This window comes from Pelecanus crispus, chromosome 18 (genome assembly GCF_030463565.1).
Source record: "Pelecanus crispus isolate bPelCri1 chromosome 18, bPelCri1.pri, whole genome shotgun sequence".
In the NCBI taxonomy this organism is placed as follows: Eukaryota; Metazoa; Chordata; class Aves; order Pelecaniformes; family Pelecanidae; genus Pelecanus; species Pelecanus crispus.
In genome coordinates this window covers 6,704,188-6,723,563 of record NC_134660.1, presented here as the reverse complement: position 1 = coordinate 6,723,563, position 19,376 = coordinate 6,704,188, and the positions used below count along the sequence as shown (strand labels likewise).

Below are 19,376 nucleotides of genomic sequence, written 5' to 3'. Positions count from 1 at the left end.
GGGCTCTCCCCAGATCGGAGGATCTCAACATTGAGATAATAGGAGCACTGGACATTTTTGGTGCTTGCCTTTGCCCTCACCCCACAGCAGAGAATCATGTCTCTCTCTCCCTACTGCTTTCTTGTACTCTAGGACTTGTCTTGACCCTCTAGCACTGACTTTACTGCTTGCAGCTGTAGACCACCTCTTCCTGCATGCACTGTTGGCACTCAACATAGCAACACCACTGCACCTGACAGTGGCAAGAGAAGGTAACCAGCCGGCTCTGGGTGTTATAGCCTCGTCCACAGCACATGCTGTCACAGTTGCCTTCCCGAGAGCAGGTCCTCCCAGCAGTTCCCAGGGAGTATTTGCTGGGACGACAGAAACTGGGGGAGTCTTCCACATACACCAGGTCGGTAGAGCGGGGCGAAGTGGAGTGCTTGGGTGAATGGCTGTGTCTCTGTGGGCCAGCCAGCTCTGAGTGTCCCACAGCATCATTGGTGGTGCTGAAGACCTTGACAGCATCATCGTAGCGCAGCTTCAGCAGTCGTCCAATCTCATGGAAAGGCGAAAGCTGTTTCCAGCATGTCCGGACAGCGCATGAGCCAGAGACACCATGGCACTTGCATGTGGTTTTGAGACCGTTTTTCACAGCCTGATGAGGAAGAGAAGTGGTAGTCATTATCTGCCAGGACCATGAGTTTAGTTCTGGGCAGAGCCAACACCTCAGACTGCAGACAGACTGGAAGTACTTCAGTTTTATTGGTATCATTCCTATTTTATGGAGGAAAAAGTAAAAAAAAAAAAAAAGCAACAGAGGAATGGCTACAGAGTTGGCTGGTGAGCCAGAGAGTAGAAAGCCTGAATGAGGACAAATGGCTGAACACTGAGGCCAGTCAAAATCTTCCTAAGCCTATTTGGAATAGCAGGAGTAGTCAACCATGAAACTGTGTCTCTCCAGCATGGTGGATTCCCTTTGGTATATTCAAATCAAGACAGTGCTCTAATCAAACAAGTAATTGGACTCAGTAAATGGAAAATGATGAAAAGTCAGTAGCCTGTAATATACAAGCCAAAATGCTTGATCTATGGTCTCCCTGACCCAAACATGTGACATGACTAGTTCCATAGCAAATTGCCAGCAGACTCATAATTGATCTCAACAGTGTCAATCTACTTCACACATCCCACCAGCTCTGAAGCTCTAGCTGTTTGCAAAACTCCCTGTGGCTGTGGCATACCCATGGAGTAATTCAGCCAGTGAGTTTTACAGCTGTTACCATGCTGCATATTGCTGTCACTCAGCCCTTGATGCCACTAGAGGATATAGGATGCTACTCTGCCACTCAACATACAACTCCTCACACCAGAGTTCAGGAGACTTTCCAAGGAGCTCTCAGTACCACAAGGTCCATGACACACCAGTAAAAAGGACTGGTTTGTGAGTAGGGGCAGTGAATACCCCTCTCACAAACAGCATCAGCTGAGGATGGGTTAGAAGAATTGCATTGAGTCCTAACTTCTTTCTAGGCCTGCTGCTGCTGCAGCTCCTCACCTTGATGCCGACGTTGGTGTTGTGGATGTCCACCTTGGCCCGCAGGTCTTTGCCAATCCTCTTCTGACCCAAGAATTTTTTCAGGAACTTGGTGCTGTATTTGAGGTTATCTCCACAAACGCCCCATTGCCAGGCCTTGCGGTTCTCCAGGTCTGGGGAGTCATCGCAGGTACAGCGCTCCATGCGCCCAGCACTACATGCTCTGGCCAGGGAATGGGTAAGAGCTGCGGAGGACACTGCATAGAGGAAGGCAGTTTCCTTAAAACCTGCACAGGAGAAGAATTAGGAGAGGGTAGGAGTGGGAAAGGCAAAATAAGGTGTCATCCACCTCACTGGCTCTACTGGCTGTCCATGAACTAAAATGAAGCACAATACTTAGAAATACAAAGAGACAAAACTCTTCCATTACCTGCACACCATTCCTAGCAGAGAATCTCAACATCATGTTTGAAGTACCTGGTGTAGTACCCCAATCTCACCTGGTGGCTGTGACTGATTCAACAGGGAGACAGGAGACCACTCATGAATCAAGGGATGGGTGGCAACAGCCAAACAGTCCTGGGAAAATATCAACTGCAAAAAGTGACAGTCATGAAACTCCATTTGTCCTCATCCTCACCACAGAGCTGATAGGTGTGAATAGAGACTGTCACTGAAATCACGTTGTGGCTTAAAATCAGGAAATATGTAGTAGAGACTGAAAAAATATTTTAAAAATCCAACCCATTATTTTAAAATGTTTTTGCCTGGGACTGTGTTGGCACAGTAGAGTAGTATTTCATGTAGAAAGATCACAAGTAGTTTGATTGGGAAAGGTTCTATGTTGAAGGACATCTTGGGTAAGAAGGACAAACTCTCCCACACATGAGTGGATTTTCTGACTTCCCTGTAAATTATCTACTCCCAATGACTGTGGTGATGCTTTCTGAAGCCGTTCTCCTTTCTAAAGCGGGCTTCCCAGCTTGGCTGCATTTGCCCTGAGGTATGTGACCATGACACGCCATGACATTTTAACCAGGGAGAAAGTACAGTGCCTGAATAGAAATTCAGTCTGAAGACATGGAATCAGATAGGAATGGGCATGTTGATATGGCACCCATGAGCTCCACAAAAGTTCCAGAAAACAATGATTGACACAAACCTAACCTAAATCCCAAAATATTTTGGTTTGATTATTTCCTTCCTCTCCTATTTAATCCAGGGGGAAATCTTAACATTTCCTCCAGAGTTTATTTGCAGAAATTAAAATTATTAGTAGGAAATTGCTTAACAAGTTCACAATTTAGGAAGTAAAGCAAGGAAGAGAAAGACAGGTGAGTGATCAATAGCTCAGAGTGCAGGAATGGATAACATTGGCCAAAATAGAAACATTTTGGTTAATGAAAAATAGAACACTTTCACATCGCATGGAAGGAAACACATTGAAGCAAACAAATATTACACATTGGAAAATGCCAAACTTCCTTCCACATCAGAAGGAAAAAAATCTGTTTCCCCCAAAAATGGAAGAGAGAGGGAGAACCACAGAGAACTGATCTAGTCTTGCAGTTAGCCCTGCTTTGAGCAGAGGTTGGAAGGGACCTCTAGAATTCATCCAGTCCAACCTCAAATCTTTCCATTGTTTTGTTCCCTCAAAGAATTCCCATCCAGCTGTCATAATAGATCAGACCACTGACTGCTGTGATTCGGATGAAGTGACCATAAATCTGACCAGAGAACAGGACAAAGAGTTCTTCTGATAGCTACCAGTGAGAAGAATGAAAAAGTGACTAATCATGAACATAATGGAGAGGTTGCATTAGCAACTTCATAGATTATATAGACTTCATAGGCACTCGTTGGAATCCCAGAATTTTAGATGAAAGATCTAACAACAGTATGGACGTGGATGAGAGAGTCAAGAAAATGTGGAGGAGGTCAAGGAGATCAATCAACAAACTGCTTCCTACCTTACCATTTTAGTTGCTGTATCACTGGAACAAGTAACTTACAACTAAGCTCTCTGGCTGATGATGTTCCGTAAAATCTCTCAGAGTACTGGAATAATAATGAAAAAATATCACCAAACCCATCAAAAGTTTTGGAAAAGCTGATATGGGACACAATTAATACAGATTATGGATGGCACATGGTGCTCGCACATTTTCAAAAAGTGACTAACCCAAAAGAAAGATCTGAGAGAGGATAAGATACATTTGAGATCCTAAATCTGAAAAATAATTCCGGTAGCTAATCTCCAATTGTTTACCAGATTCCCAATACCCTATCTGACATACTGATACCAAAAGAGAGGAGAACATTTTAGAAACACTTTCCCATACCATATAAAGCTAGCAGTACCAGTCAGCTCCACATACCCTGCTAAATCTGACTTTGTGGAATACCACACTGCTTCTGCTATTTCTGACCAGTGATGGTTTGGTTTCTTCTGTGGCACTCCACCTAAGTGCTGGCCAGATTTCAACCCACTTGAAATCAGAGATCATTGCTTGTGGTGAGGCCACTGCAGACAGCAGGAACTGAAGATAACGAGCATACTTTCAAATTGTCTCCTTCTCCCCACTCCCACCTCCTTTTATGGCAAGGTTCAATGTCACCGGGCTGCCAAATGCTTGTCTGAAAAGTCTAAGATGATTCCTTCTACTTTGTCATAAGGGACTCATCACCATTTAATTGTTTAATTCACAAATCACATGACCAAAGGAAAAACTGAATGGCCCTCAAGTCCTTGTGGAATAAGAATGAGCAACAGAGCAGCTGTTGAAGCTGGGTTTTCAGTAGGACATAGCACAAATGAGCAGGAATCAGCTCCAACAAACATGATTTGAGAAGATCTAAATGGAGGTTTCTCCATGTGTCGTGGGTATCTATCCTTCCGTTATGTCAAAGGAGCTCTTGTCACCACAGCCAGTGGAGCCTGGACCCAAGGCCCAGGCTGTCAGGGTCTGGTTTAGGGATGAGTCACTCTCTGACCCCATTGACTGAGTTGCCAGGGACTATAATGCACTCGATGCAAGAGGGGACATCTAAATGCAGATGTCTTCGCTTGTCAGTTTGGTTGCAAACATCCAGCGCAGAGTTGAATTTCAAGATGTTGAAGCAAGCCAGCTCCTGTTGGTGGGACCTTGCACGTGTCCAAGTCTTCCCCTGAGCTCTCTGGAATTATTTCTTAGCTCAGCAGCCTATAAATACAGAAAGACGTTTGCTGCACTGGCAACACACTGTTCTGTGGTGTGGTGTGCTCTAGACCACAAGGAAAACTGTAATAGGAGGAGGCTAGCCATGTGGTGATTCTGCCAAAGGCAAGATGCTCAAGGTCAAAGATTTTTTGAAGCTACAATAAAGATAGCGTGAGCATTTCAGAGCAAGTGGAAGAGATATCTCTCTGGGGAAAAAAAAAAAAAAAAAAAAAACAAAAACAAAAACAAAAAACCAAACAAACCCAAACAAACAAGCAAAAAGAGCAGACCAGAAAGGTATAGAATTGTAGAAAGATTTAAGATGGAAGGACTTCTCAAGGCCTTTAGTACAACCTCCTGCTCAAAGCGGGGCTAACTCCAATGCCAGATAAAGTTGCTCAGGGCTTTGTCCAGCTGAGTTCTCAAAATCTCCAATGATGGAAATTCTACGTCTCTGAGCCACCACTCCTGTGCTGCACCATTCCTAGATTCCTTATGACATCAGTGAAACCACTGCTTGAAGGTCAAAGAATCTGACTAACATGAAGCAAAGAAATGGATTGATGGAGGGAAGAATTGTAGAGCACTTGTTTCTCAAGAAGGATTTTTCTGAGTGGCTGGATCTGAGCTGTCTTTGCTGTAAGTATTTATTTTCCCCAAATCACCATGTTCTTTGAGATTAAATACTGCTACCTGACCTTCAGCAGCAATTGACTCCCTGTATGGCACACCTTGGAAACCAAAAACATCACCATTGCTTTACAAACTTTATAGAAAGAACCAGCTGCCACCGTGCAACAAGATGGCTTGAAATGTCTGTCCCGAATAATTTTAAATCTACCTATTTTCATGGATTTTTTTAAAGAAGTGGAGAAGGAATGCAGGAGGATTTTGCATGGATCAGCAAAGAGTAATAGCCATCATAATTGACTGAAGTAGTCATGGAAGGATTATGCAAAAGGAGTTTCCCAGTTTTATGCAGAGAAGTGTCAATGTAAAACAACAAATGGTGCAGACTGTGAAAATAAATCCAGTATTTCAAAAACCAGAAAGCCCTTGGCATTTTTTTTAATTACTAAAAGTATGTAAATACAGGAAAAAAGATGTTGGCATCTGTAGAAGCAGGAAAAGCATAGGTAATCCCAATCAGTCACAGGAGATTTTCAGTTGGCACTGCAAATTAAGTGTGGCTTTTCACCTATTAAAAAAATGACTTGTCTCACAGGGACATGATCTTTTTCCCCCTCTTGCTCTCATAAGACCATTAAAGACAGTTATAAAGCGTGTGGTTTTCTTTACAGTTTCTCTAGGACCATGGTGGTATCAAATGATTGAATCATTTCTAAAACTCTTCGTCACTACTTGGGTGAAAGGACCATATTCCATCGTCTGACCAACAATTTTGAAAGCAGCAACAAAACAGCAGCAGGAATATGTGAGAAACATCAAAACTGGCAGCTGAAAGTGTTCATGTTCTTTGTGAAAGAAACTAACCTATTTGCAAGTTAAAGGAAAATGAGAACTAATAGTTGCTTCCAGCCAACTGTCCTTTCATATAGGAGATGTATATAGCATACTTTTCTGTATTAAATCATCATTTGATCCTTAAGATTGTGTAATAAAAGTTTTCAAACACTTATCCTCATCTGCCAAAACAGGTTTTAAATTACAGGTGATACTTTATTTTGTCAGTCAGGAGTCCATGGAAATGTTGAGGCATGCCACCACGAGATAATTAAATGTTTTCCAGCTATTTGAAGATGAGGATTATTCAATTGCCATTTTCAAGTTTTTTGAGGTTGATGAAGGTGCAGATGTCAGAAAGTCACTCAAAATGATCACGAACAGCTTCTTCCACAGTGTGCTAAAAAATTCACAATAGAGCCTTGCAATGAAGTAAATCTGACCTTGTATGTGCTGGTTTACTAAAATATTATCTTAATATTTACTTTAATAAAATTTAATAATTTTAAATGGAAATGTTAAAGAGTTTCAATCCCAATGCTAATTAAAATTAGCATTTTAATTTCATCAAAGTTAATGTTGGCTTAATCAGCCCCTTTTTTTAAGACGTTAACTTACTAAACATTATCAAAGGACTGAAACTCAATAATACTGAAGACTGGAACTCAGTAAATGCTACTAAATGTTACTGGAGGGCTGAAACTGAGTAATAGGCTGGTCAGGCATATTTGGATGAGGGCGGGTTCAGCAGAGCATATGTGCATGCTCTGGGAACATTTAGTAAGAAAGACTTTCAGGGTCTATCTTCATTCTATTTTTCTCAAACTCTTATAATTTAAAGGATTTATTATGCTCCCTCCTACCCCAGATACGGAACTTACAGAGCATTTTCTTCCTCTAAAGCCTTCTGTGAAACAGAAGCCAGTGGCTCTTCTGTCCACTCTGTCTGAACCTCTGCAGAAACTCCAAATATATGTGAAAGAGTCTTAGGAGATATTTGTAAACATGCCCTGAAATGCCTTAAAGCTGATAAATAGCTTTTGCGAACAGTCAATTAGGATTAAATTCTGTATCTGAGAACAACAGTGATTTACATACGAAAATATCCAAAGACTTAAAAAGAGTCTTTTCTTAAAATGTCCCTTGACATAAAGCACTAACCCTTATTTTTCACAGTATCTTCCCTGATGGCCAGCCAAGGAAGGGAGTCAGCCTAGGAAACTCTGGTCTTGGACCAAAGTCCAGAAGCCGAAGGTGTCAACTTCCCTCTACTTTTCAATACCTGACAAACCATGTGAGAAATATGAAGATAAGGCATATTTTGTGACAAAAAGGGACCGCATTGCACAGCTCCCATTCCTAGGCAAAACAGATGATCTCTGCCCTCCCTGGTTACTACCCCACTTTGCCTAATTTGAGAAGCATATTCCAGGGGCTACAGCACCAAGTGGGATTTCATACTGCAAACAAAAGACTACCTTGTACCTCGCTTCAGCAGGCTGGTCCGTCCCTCCAGGCTGCAGTTCCAGCGCTCGTTGCGAAACTGGTACTGGCACTCCATGATCCCAAGCCGGATGGCATCCCGCAAGGTCTCTGCCAAGCCAGGCTCCCTCCGGCAAAGTCTCTTCTGCTTGCGGGACAGCTTCAGCAAGTCACACTGCTTCACGTGGACCTTCCCCTGGGCAGAGTTTGTGGAGGGTCCCAGGGACGGGAAGTGGGTCAGAGCTTCTTTCCCGGTCAAGCTGAAAGAACACAGAAAAAACAGTGAGCTATGGAAGATGGCAGTCGTGGAAGAGAAAAGGTGATCAGAGGGAAGGATATTCAGAGAGCTGCTGGTCAGGGTACTTTACCAGCTCAGAAGATTAATCAATACAGATTGATTAGATCTAGTATCCCATCTCCACCACACACCAAGGCAAAGTAGCAGACTGTGGGGAGAAAGAAGAAACGCATGTGTGTTGTCACCGGCAACCTTGGGTGGGAAGTTTTCTCGACTTCCTGAAGAGGACATCTTTACACCCCTGCAGTTTTGTTTCCTTCACAGTACATTCGCCATCACATACAGAGATTTGTTTTACTCAATGGTGGTGCAAGTCTCTGTATGTCACGGCTTCTGCTAACTATAAAGCAGTAACCGCATCCTTTCGGGGTTTTGTGTGCACTGGTGCCATACCACTAGAAATAGCAAGGAGAGACCAGTAGGGAGACATTATCAATGACCACCTTTCTAGAGCAAGCACGACTTCTGCTGGAAAACATTTTCTTGCTGAAAAAATAAAGGAAAGGTCAACTAAAAATGTATTGCCAAGTGCAATGTGTTTATATGTGATTCAGCTCAAAAATGTCACAGATTTTTGAGACAAATGGTTTAACTTTTCATGGGAAGACAATATTTTTCTTGCAAAATATATCTGCCATAATATCTTTAGGATGCTTGAAAACACACAGAAATTATTTTACATTGATGCAAGATTTAAGGGCTGCAGACAAACTGGGAAGAGTCATGCATTTGCGCAACACTGATCAGGAATGCCACTCCTGATTACCAAACAGGTAAGAACCACGGAGCGCATCAACTCCCCCACCCCAAAAAATACCAAAACCAGGCAGATAAATGGAAGCTTCCTAAACCTTTACATTTGGACACATCCCAGCCGCAACATTAACATTTGCAGACTACACCTCCCCTCCCTCTCCCAAACCCTGGTGTTTTCTTGGCAAGTCCACAGGTAGTTCAACATGGACAAACAGATGAGCCAGTTGGTTCTTGTTCCTCTCCCCCAGTCAGGCAAACTGGGCTATGCTGCTCCACAAAGTGAGTGTGGGAGTCAGACAAGCAAAGCTGGATAGGGAGGGATGCAATCAGGAGCAATCTCTTAGGCACATCTACGAAGACTCTGCTGGCACCCCCACCAGTGGTGCAGTGGCTCTCCATCATTCCCTGCACGGCTCAGTGCTTAAGCAAACTGAGCCAGATGGAGATGGACACCAGTTAGTAGTTTGGTACCAAGCCAAACAATCAGTTACCCACAGCAGTGTAGGAAGGAAGATTCTTCACCTCTGCACCATTATTGGGTTCCTTGTAAAAGCATGGCTCTTTCACAACTAAATTATCTGACCAGGTCTGACTGGTCATGTTTCCAGGTGTTTCTTTCTGCACAGCAAATGCCAGTCTGTGCTGACAGAGAGAGAAGAGGAAAGTCTGTGCCAGTGAACATGACAAGTGTCCGCGTTGTCTACCACACTCTAGTTCACAAGCAAAGATTTTTAACTGATGGAAGTGACCAAGATGAAACGTACCTGGCTCCACAAAAAACAGACATTTTTAACACTCTAAGACCATACTCTTGTAAGGGATATAATCTTCATTATGGAGGATGCAAGTCAAGCACTGCAGCTGTGATTTTAGTCCTCCACATACTTTATAGACAACTATTTCTGAGCTAATTGTCTAGATCTCTCTGTAGTCAATCCAGTCTACCCAAGCATAGGAGTTATAGTACAATTCAGCCGACCTATCCCTGCAGAACTTCTGCATTCATTCTCACAGTAGTGTACAACCTCCAGATGCACTCACATGTCCATACTTAGGACCAAGTGTGATTAACTAACACATGAAAATCATCCAGAGACTTGCAAACTAACCAAGAACCAAGGAATCGTTGTGAATCACACAGCAAGTATTAAACTTTAGAAACCAAGTGGGTGAGAAGAATCTCTTAATGCTGTTGTCACTGCTGAACTGGGGGATAGAAACAAGAGATGTTCCAATGAAAGCCAAGAGATAAACAGGCCATACTGGAAACAGAGACAGATATTCGGGGCCAGGTTCAGCCCAAGAAACAGGAACTAACACAGTTTGGTGAGCTTCAGAAAGCAATTTAGACTGCACAGTTCAAAGCCGGGTCTGGCACCAAACACTGCACAGAGAGGGCAGCAACAGGTGGTGCACAAGGGACATGGCAGTCCTGAGCTGGAGGAACTGAGTGAGGGACACAAGATTGAAAGAGTGAAACCAACACATGATGAGCAACTTTGACTGCTTTGCCTGACTCACTGTGGTGCTTAAAAACCAATATACATGTTCATTGGAGTTATATTTCCCTGGGTGCATAAGCACATGCTCTGCACAAGCTCTGAAGTTCAAGAAGATCAAGACAGGCCAACTCCAGCATAGGCAGGGAGAGGCTTAGATGTCAACAAAAGTCTGACTTCTTAGGGATGTTCAGACCTAACACACTGCAACAATGCTGGGTTCAGGAAGAGGTATTGCTGTTACATTAGTTGGGGGAGGAACAGCACTTACCCAGAGAGTTAGAGACCTGGACTTTGCTTGGTAGTGGGATTTCAGCACTTGCATCCCAGGAAAGTGCACTAATCAACAAGTTAAATGTGAGATGTCATTATTCTCCATTTGCCATGCAGTATCTGTGCTCCCATGCAGCAAAGTTTCCCAAGTTCATGGCACAGAGAGAAGAAATAAGAAAAAGAGAACTGACACTGGAAAGAAGAGTTTAAGAGCCTTATATAACAACACTGAAATTGCTCACTGCTGGAAAGCCACATATGCAATTTTACTAAACTCCTGTATACCAAGCTACTGATTGTCCACATACCAACAGAACTACCACCCATGCCAAGCATCCTAACTCCCAAAAATCCCTTCTCAGAATAAAGACAGCTCCCCTCCTACCAGTCTCCTTATTTTAGTGTCCTTCATCCCAGCTAAAGCAGCATTCATTCCTTGTCAGATATTTTTGAGACAGCAGTAGTAGCTTCACTGACTATTTAGGCTAGCCATCTCCCTCCTGTGAAAGACGTGATCAGCTCTCAGCCCTTCCTTTTCACGAGGGCTTCAGAAGCAGCAGGAGCTCTAGTCTAGAGGCTTGGTGGCTCTGTTTCCAGAGGAATCCAATAGCATGACCTCAACTGGGGATAAAACAGAATTGCAAAGATAACTGCTCACTTTTTGTTCTTGTCATTATACAGGCTCATCCCAAGGGGGTAGAATATTGGCCTAAAATCCATTAATCCCTTCTCATGGGGAAAAGATATAGTAGACAGTGCTTTAGTCTAGCGGTAAACAGCAAAGCAAGACCCATAGGATGAAAGCTAAAGTCAGAAATTCAGACCTTAAGCAGACACTATTTAACTAAGGGCTGTTGAGCTCCCCCAGATTTGTCAGGCTTTGATCCATTTCCTCCAGTAGCAACTATAAAGTCAAGACTGTGTGCTCTTCTGTAGCTCACTGGATGTCAAAGTGCTGACTCAGGAAGGAAAACGTAGTGCAAAAGATACTGCTTAAAACTGCATAAGCGTAAAAGGGAGAAGAGGTGGCAAACAGATCTTCAAATTTTCGTAAGAGATGTGATGACCTACATAGCACAGAAGAGCTGTACCGGGCAAGTTGTTAGAAACTCTAAGAATAGAGTAGAATTAGTGGGCATAGGTTAAATACAGAACAGCGGAGAAGAGTCAACACAGCTTCTGCAGAAAGTAGTCATGCCTCATAACCCTACTAGAGGTCTTTGAAGGAGTCATTGAACCAAGGATAAGCCAGATGCTACACTCTACTTGGACTAGTAAAGTAGACAGATTTCCAAAATAGCTTGTGTATGAAGACAGATAGATAGACTGGATATCTTTCACAATTTCCACTGAAAAAGAAAAAAAGAGGAGTACTGGGAGAACATAGGATGGTAAAATCATGACTGACCTGTAAGTGATTGAAGAAAAATTATTCCTACCTCTAATATACAAGAACCAAGGGGAATTATATTAACTTATTAATTGATAGACTAAAAATAAATTAAATGGGGTACAGAGACTATAGTTAAACTTGCAGCCCTTCTTAATGCAGGACACTGGAAGTGCTAAAGTATACATGCATTCATACAACACCATGGAAGAAAAATTCATGAAGGACCATTCAACACAAAGATACTTTGACACAGGAAATTCTTGAGGTGCAGACTGTCAGAAGCTGGAGAGTATTCTGACAGAGCATCACTACCTGTGCTTTTGCCTTCATGCTTACTATTACCCAGTGTTGAAACCAGGTTGTGAAGCTACATAAACCTTTGGTCTGACCCAGGACAGCTGTTCCTACAGTTTTGGAAAGGGATTATCTCAAGGATGTCTTATGACCCGCCAGTGGCCAGTGAGATTTGGGAGAAGGTGGTATTGCCATTCTCCAGACCCTGAAGGATGCTGGATGTTAGTATTTGTGGAAAACTCAAATAGGATAATGATAGGCACCATAAAAACAACCTTTGAAGAATTTGATTCCATTTTCAGAGCAATCTCAATAGGGCACAGCAAATACAGCCTGGGACTACACACAGAGCAGATACCAAGTCTACTTCATCTTTTACACTATGCAAAGCAAAACCTTCATGGGAAAAACACTTTCTAAAATTGGATCCACCAATACTTTAAATTCTGACAGAAGTAATACAGCGTCCTACACAAATAGATGCTTGCACAGGCAAACTTATTTAATACTTCTTTTATTCTTATTATTTGTGAATTTCTAAAGTTGTAATACACAGAATAACTTGGTTTTCCTCTAGAAATTGAGGATGGAGATAACCACACGGAAACAATGCATTGAGGAGTAAACAAAATAAGCAGTAAATCGGTTAATCTAAGACTTGTGACTAAAGATACCTGGAACATACCTTTCTGTGAAAGTCTCCCTCATGCGAACTGTCACACTGGTTACCTAAGACATGTGAATGTCAGCATGAAACAATTATAATGCTGCACTTGGAGGCTCCTACAGAGATCGGGATTCATTGCATAAGACTGGTGCATAGACACAGGTCTCAAAACTAGTGCCTCACATAATTTTCAATTTAGGTAGGTAGGCAGAGAAATTAAAGGAGTTGCCCAAGGTCATGCAGTTGACCAGTGGCACAGCTGGGAGCAGAAGCCACTCTCAGAGTCATAACAGACACAGCTAAGATTACCGATACGAGTAGAGGCTTGCAGGCTCTGACTATATTAACTATAACCATGTTTTATTAGGGCAAAACTAACATTTGATCAGATCAAGATCACAGTACAAGAACATTCTTACAAGATTAAATATAAAATATGCAGATATTTGCAGTTAGGCAAACTGCACATCGTTTTTAGATGATTTAGAGTTTATTATCTACAGATCATACGGCAAAAAAAGTAAACTCTTTGAATTAATGCACACCTGCTAGTAATCTGAAAGAACAATAAGGACCTCAAACTTTTATTTCTCTCTACTTTTCTGTCTAAGCACTTTGCTCAATTCATCTATTTCCTTTAATCTCCTTCCAGCCACATTCCAGCTGCTTAAGAGACTTTTAATGAGAGCCTGTTCCTGTGCAATGCCCAATGTCCTCTGGATCTGAAAGGTCTTAAAAACCCCTAAAAATATGCCTTTTCTACCTCTCCCAAGTAAGGAGAAAAATCAAAAGGAGCCACAACAGTACTCCATATCTGATTTCATGGGCCTTTCATGTTTTGCAGAACCATCTACACCCCACAGATAGCTGCAACAAGCATTCAGGAAAGGCTAAGAGAATATGGGACAGTGACAGATCAAATCAAGGCAACTACATTGCACAACAGGTCCTCAGGTTTCCTCTCTCTCTGGCAGCTCAGTAGAATAGAGTTTTAATCCTTTCAGAAGCAACACTATTTAATCCTCAATATTTGTCCCTGGACAAATGGATGGCCAGCAGCAGTGTGGTACTGTCTTGACTAAATGGGATGGTCTTCCATGCTTTGTGCCACCCACTGTCTGGAGAAGGTGGCAGAAATCCCCCAAGCATCGTCTCAGTATAAACTATTGCTCTCAAAGGTTTTTTACTTTTCATCATCAGAGTTGTCATTTCAGACCCTCTGGCAGGTGTTTTTATACCTGTTATCCTCTAGGTTTTCTGTCAAGCTTTCTGTTCCTCACAAAGGAAAAAAGCTGGAATTAAAAACTCGTGTGAGGTTTAAGGGAGGTTTTGAGTTGGAATCCTTGGAAATGGGCTTTTCTGCTTGCTGCAAACCCTTTTGGGGAACAACAACCATGATGTGTCCAGATACAGACTCAGTTTTTAAAAAGAATTCTCCACAGGGAACAGCATATAAAAATCTTACATCAGAAGAGCTGGCTGGTTTAGCATGAGAGTTACGTGTAACCTGGTGTGAGGATTTAGCTGGGAATCATTGCAATTAGTGCCTATGCACCAGTTGACTTGGGTCACTCTAACTGCACTGGGTTGTTCATCCTTATCTGCTCTGGGTTCCCACAGTCTGGACATACTTGGTTTAAATCCTTCCACCTCTCAACTCAATCATATGAAATATTTCCATGTAGCTCTTGATTTCAGGGGCAGTGTACTCCCTGCTTCTGGCCATCCAACCCAGGCCAGCAGTCCGGTCAATCATTACATGGGAGATCGGATTTTCAGTCTAACTCTGGACTGGCCACATGCCCTGGAGTGTTCCCTACATGAAACTCTCAACACCCAGTGGGATGATTTTTTAGAAAATATGATACCCTAAGACAGCCACTAAAGAGAATCTGGGAACTGAAGATAATCAAAAAGCATCCAAAAAGATGCCTTACCTATTCAGTGTATCTATAGTCCCACATCATCTCTGCTGTGGCAGTCACTATAGACTCCATCTTTTCAAGTCTCAGATGAAAGTTGCCTTCCCTCTCCGTTTCTGCTCTCTTTCTGCTAATATACTCTTCTTAAATATCCCATGATTCTATGTGACTGACAATTCAAAAAAAGATGCTGTAGCCCTCCTGATATACTGTACTTTGAGGAACTGTTACGCAACCTGTAAGTAATATGGGCATTTAATTTATCAGCTCAACAGGAAGAGAAATGTCTTCAGAAATCTTGCCAGGAGTGCTCAGAACTGGACAGCAGAGTCCCTATTTGTAGTAGATTTGGTCCATTACATTTATCAGGGAAAGGCTGCAATAACAAACAGTTACCAAAGAAAACATAGGAATGTAGGTAACTGGGCTAACTGGATGAAAACCAAAGCTTACTTGACATCTCTAGAAAGATACAGGTACTCATATTTACATTAAGATGTCATTTGACATGCTATGCTACTTTCAAAACTATGCAAGCCCAAGCTTCAATAGACCTGCAAGTCACATGTTGGGTTTACTCTCTAAGGGCCAAAAAAAATCCTTCTGTCATGAAATGGGCAACAGTTGTGCCACTGACTTTGATGGAAGCAGAATTAGCAGCAAATACAGAGGACACAGGTAGGCTAAATTAAGAGGAGCTGCGAATCAAGACAGCACATCATGTGAAATTCCAGGAAGCCTGGCGCCTCTGTACCTACCACAGGTATTTCAGGATGAGTTATAAAGAAATGCTCCAGCAGATCCAGCTGCCCACAGAGCACAGACCAAACTGGCCCATGAAATGAGGCATGTTGCAGCCTGCTGCCTGGAGGTCTCCCCATGGGGAAGGCTTTAATCAAGTTTGTTCCTTCTGCCTACCCAACAACATCCTACCTGAGGTGGGTCTCTTCTGATTTCTGCTCTGACCTAACTCTAGGAAGAGACCCTCTTAGACCCTGTGAGGAGCTCTTTGCCCTCCAACACCTCCCAAACTACTTCTCACTTTGTGAAACACAGCCCCTAAGCAGGCAACGGGAGGCTGAGAGCTTTCAGTGAGGTCAAAAGAGACTCCCACCCACCCAAGGAGTTTGTACATCCTGAAAAAAAAAAGCGTGGCTAAGACGAGGAGGGAATACCTTACAGGAAGCTACAGCACTGGGGAAGACTGAAGCAAAGGTGAAAACAAAACAAGCAAGGGAGACAGCCACTCCTGGATTCCTGCATCTAATGAGCCAGGCAAGCCCAACATAACCTGAACAACAGCTGGACCACATTTCATGCAGAGCTTATTTTCTCCTCCTCTCTTAAAAGCAGGCTGCAATTTACCCCTCTCTGGACCCAGCACTGGCAGTTCAAGGTCTATTCAAGCATAGCCAATGCACTGACACCAGATAGCCAAACAGCCCCAGATACTGTCTTCTGAGATCTGCCCACAGCTGCCATTATTTCTCCATTGTAAGGCTGTGTTCACTCTGGAAGGACTTTGTTTTGTATATTTATAGGTGATCTTCATCTTTCCTGGGCCCTTGGACCACTTTTACTGGACTACTCTGTACGCTACCCTTACTTGTGTCCTAATGGAATGAGACTTGATATTTTCTCCACTGCTGTCAACCAGTAATACTTCACCTGTGCAAAATCCACTATATGCAACAGAAAGAACTCAGGTTCTCTCTCTGCAGGCAGCCACCCAAAAGCCTCCTTCATGTTTTATTACATCTTTGCAAGGTTTTCTCAATTAAGTGTTTGGAAAGCAAAGATCTGGCTCATGTGCCTAAGTCTCTCCTATTCAGCAAAGCTTAGAGGTAGACCGCTGAACCAGGGTCTAAGGGCCCCTCCAATTCAGTAGTAGTTTGGATGTGAGATTATTTTTCTCCCAAAATGAGCCATATCAGGCATTCACATCAGGACTTCTAAAATATTCAAGTTCCGCTCTAGTCTATTGACTCCAGTTTGTATTTGAAAGCACCCATGTATCGCATTATTAATCACCATCAAACACTCACTGAGTTCTTAGACTTTAGTTTCCTTCTTGTATTCCTTCTTCTGATTTTTAAATGAGGAGGTGAGAATACACAGCTCATGCCTGTGTCAAACCCCTCAAGGAAAAAGACATTAAAAAGTGAAACTACAGCCTCAGATCCTAAGCTATGCATTGTCAAAAGGCAGCACATCCAGATTTCATATGCCCAGAAAGCAGCTCATACCAGACAGATCATTGTCATGAAATGAAGAATCACTCAGGTTGCTTTAACAACAGAGTCCAGCATGAGCAAGAGTCAGTAACTGCTTTGTGTCAGTTATCTGAAAGGGAAGCACAAATACGTTCACTTCCACTGAATTCAGTCATGTGCACATGCCCCCGTAACTGGAAAGCCAAACGCTCGCTGCAGCCCAACTCCTTGAGAGAGTACGTGTACTACACGCTATGAATGGCCAAGAAAGGTAGGGTCCTCCTGTCAGCAGGTGCTTAGATATCAGGCTAAATGATACAATTAATAAACTGCAATTCCAGCTGGTTTAAGGAAGCTTTCCAACAGAAATGAAATGCTAATCGTTGTCCTAGGTAAGTGGTGCCAAGCCAGCAGACACTTGCAAAGAAATGTAGGAAGAAGTGTCTGGCATGTGATGGGAGGATGAGTAGAGAGGGACCAGGACCCTCCATGAGTGTCAAACAGCACAGATCTGTCCTGAGTGTTACAATCACTCACAGCAGTGTCTGAATGTATTCATGTTTATGTCTCTCCTGCACTCACTGTCATATACGAACTAAAAGCTCTGATCACGGTAAGAGTCTGAAAACCTGTCGGAGAAGCAGCTTACTTAGAAAACAAAACAAAACAAAATACTTCTTCACAGGAAATTCTGCATTGAGCTAACCTGTTAAAAACCCATCTTTGCCTTTAACCCAAGAAAACTAAAACGTGAGGGGAGGACACGCGCCCGGGGACAATTGCGCCCAAGTGCTCCTGCGCAGTATCCCAGGCTGAAGCATCAGCTCTACCTCCCTGCGCCCCAGCACCCCCTCCATCCCTCGGCTGGCTTTAAGCCCCTGCCGCCCGTGGGGCCCCGCAGAACCCGCGTGTCACCCACACCCCTCTGCTGAGCCCTGGCTCCCTCTGCCAGCCCCCCCCCGCCGCCCTCCCTGCAGGGAAGCAGCCCGGGGAGAGGTATCAAAGCCAGCGACTGTCCGGGGCTGATTTCACATTCTGAACAGAAACGGAGCAGAGTGCAAGGCGTGTAAGAAAGCCGGTTTTTCTCCCTATTGCTCCCAGCTAAGAGCATCTTCCATTCCGTTTCTCCGTCCCACTCTTGCACACGTTGATCCTGCCCCCGGTCCCCTTTCTCCGGGGTGCCCGGGAGCACGGCGGGGGCTCCTGCCGACACCCAGCACCCTAGCCCCTTTCTCGCACCCCTCTCCTCGCCAGCGCCCCGCCGGCCGCAGCGCTCAGGACCGGCCCCGCGGTGCCGGGATGCGCCGGGCGCTGCAGGTGCCCGCCCCGGCCGGGACCCCCTCCCGCACCGCCCCGCGCTGCGCGCCGGCCAGGACCTGCCCCAGGACCCAGGAGCCCGCGGAGCCTCCGCGCATCCTCTCAGCAAAGCGCCCGCGGAGAATCCGCACTCCCTCCCGGGGTCCCCGGCGCTGCCCCGCGGAGAATCCGCGCTCCCTCCCCGGGTCCCTCAGCGCTGCCCCGCGGAGAATCCGCGCTCCCTCCCGGGGTCCCTCAGCGCTGCCCCGCGGAGAATCCGCGCTCCCTCCCGGGGTCCCTCAGCGCTGCCCCGCGGAGAATCCGCGCTCCCTCCCCGGGTCCCTCAGCGCTGCCCCGCGGAGAATCCGCGCTCCCTCCCGGGGTCCCCGGCGCGGAGGCGGCGCCAGGGGCCGAGCCCCGCGGGCGGCGCTGACCCGAAGTAGGCGGCGGCGGGCGGCGGCGGCGGCAGGAGGAGGAGGAGGAGGAAGAGGAGGAGGAGGATGCGGCAGAGGGCGGCGGCGGAGCGCATGGTGCCGGGCGGTGCCGCTCCGCAGCTCGCTGAGCGGCCGCCCGGCGCCGCGGCTCTTTAAGCGGGAGGCGGGGCGGCCCCCTCCTCCCGTCCCGTCCCGTCCCGTCCCGTCCCGTCCCGTCCCGTCCCACAGCCGCCGGCGACGCCGTGGCGGAGGGCGCCGGGCACCCCCGGGGCTCCGCGGGGACCCGCCGGCCCCTGGAGCCCTCGGGCACGCCGTGCCGGGTCGCGTCCCGCCCAGCGCCTCCACCTGCGGGCTCCGAGGGCAGCCCCGGGGGCTCTGGGGGCTCGCAGACCACGGCAGGGATCGGCAGTCTCCATACCAGGGTCCGGGATGCTCGACGGCACCACATGGAATAATAACGGTGGGTGCAGGGGAACACCCCGCTTCGAAGCTTTACCGCTTGCCTTTGGTGGTGCAGCACGGCTGCGGGCGGCTGTTTGTGCGGGGAAGTGAACCGATGCATCAAGGAAAAGGTGGAGAAGAACCTGCTGCGCCCAGGCACCCGCCGTTCACCCAACACATGCCTTCTTATGCTCCGGCTTACTGCCAATGACTCTGAGGTCCATGGAT

The 19,376-nt window shown here is 45.2% G+C and overlaps 1 protein-coding gene across 1 annotated transcript; it reads right to left on the bottom strand.

Annotated features, from left to right (window-relative positions):
* Positions 1–160: 160 nt before the first annotated feature.
* WNT9B (Wnt family member 9B) lies at positions 161–7,921 on the bottom strand. Its single transcript, XM_009487094.2, has 3 exons — positions 7,666–7,921; positions 1,538–1,803; positions 161–637 (listed from the first exon to the last, which is right to left on the bottom strand). Exons 1-3 carry the CDS (start codon positions 7,739–7,741, stop codon positions 161–163), a joined length of 819 nt encoding a protein of 272 aa, XP_009485369.2. The 5' UTR covers positions 7,742–7,921.
* Positions 7,922–19,376: the final 11,455 nt, after the last annotated feature.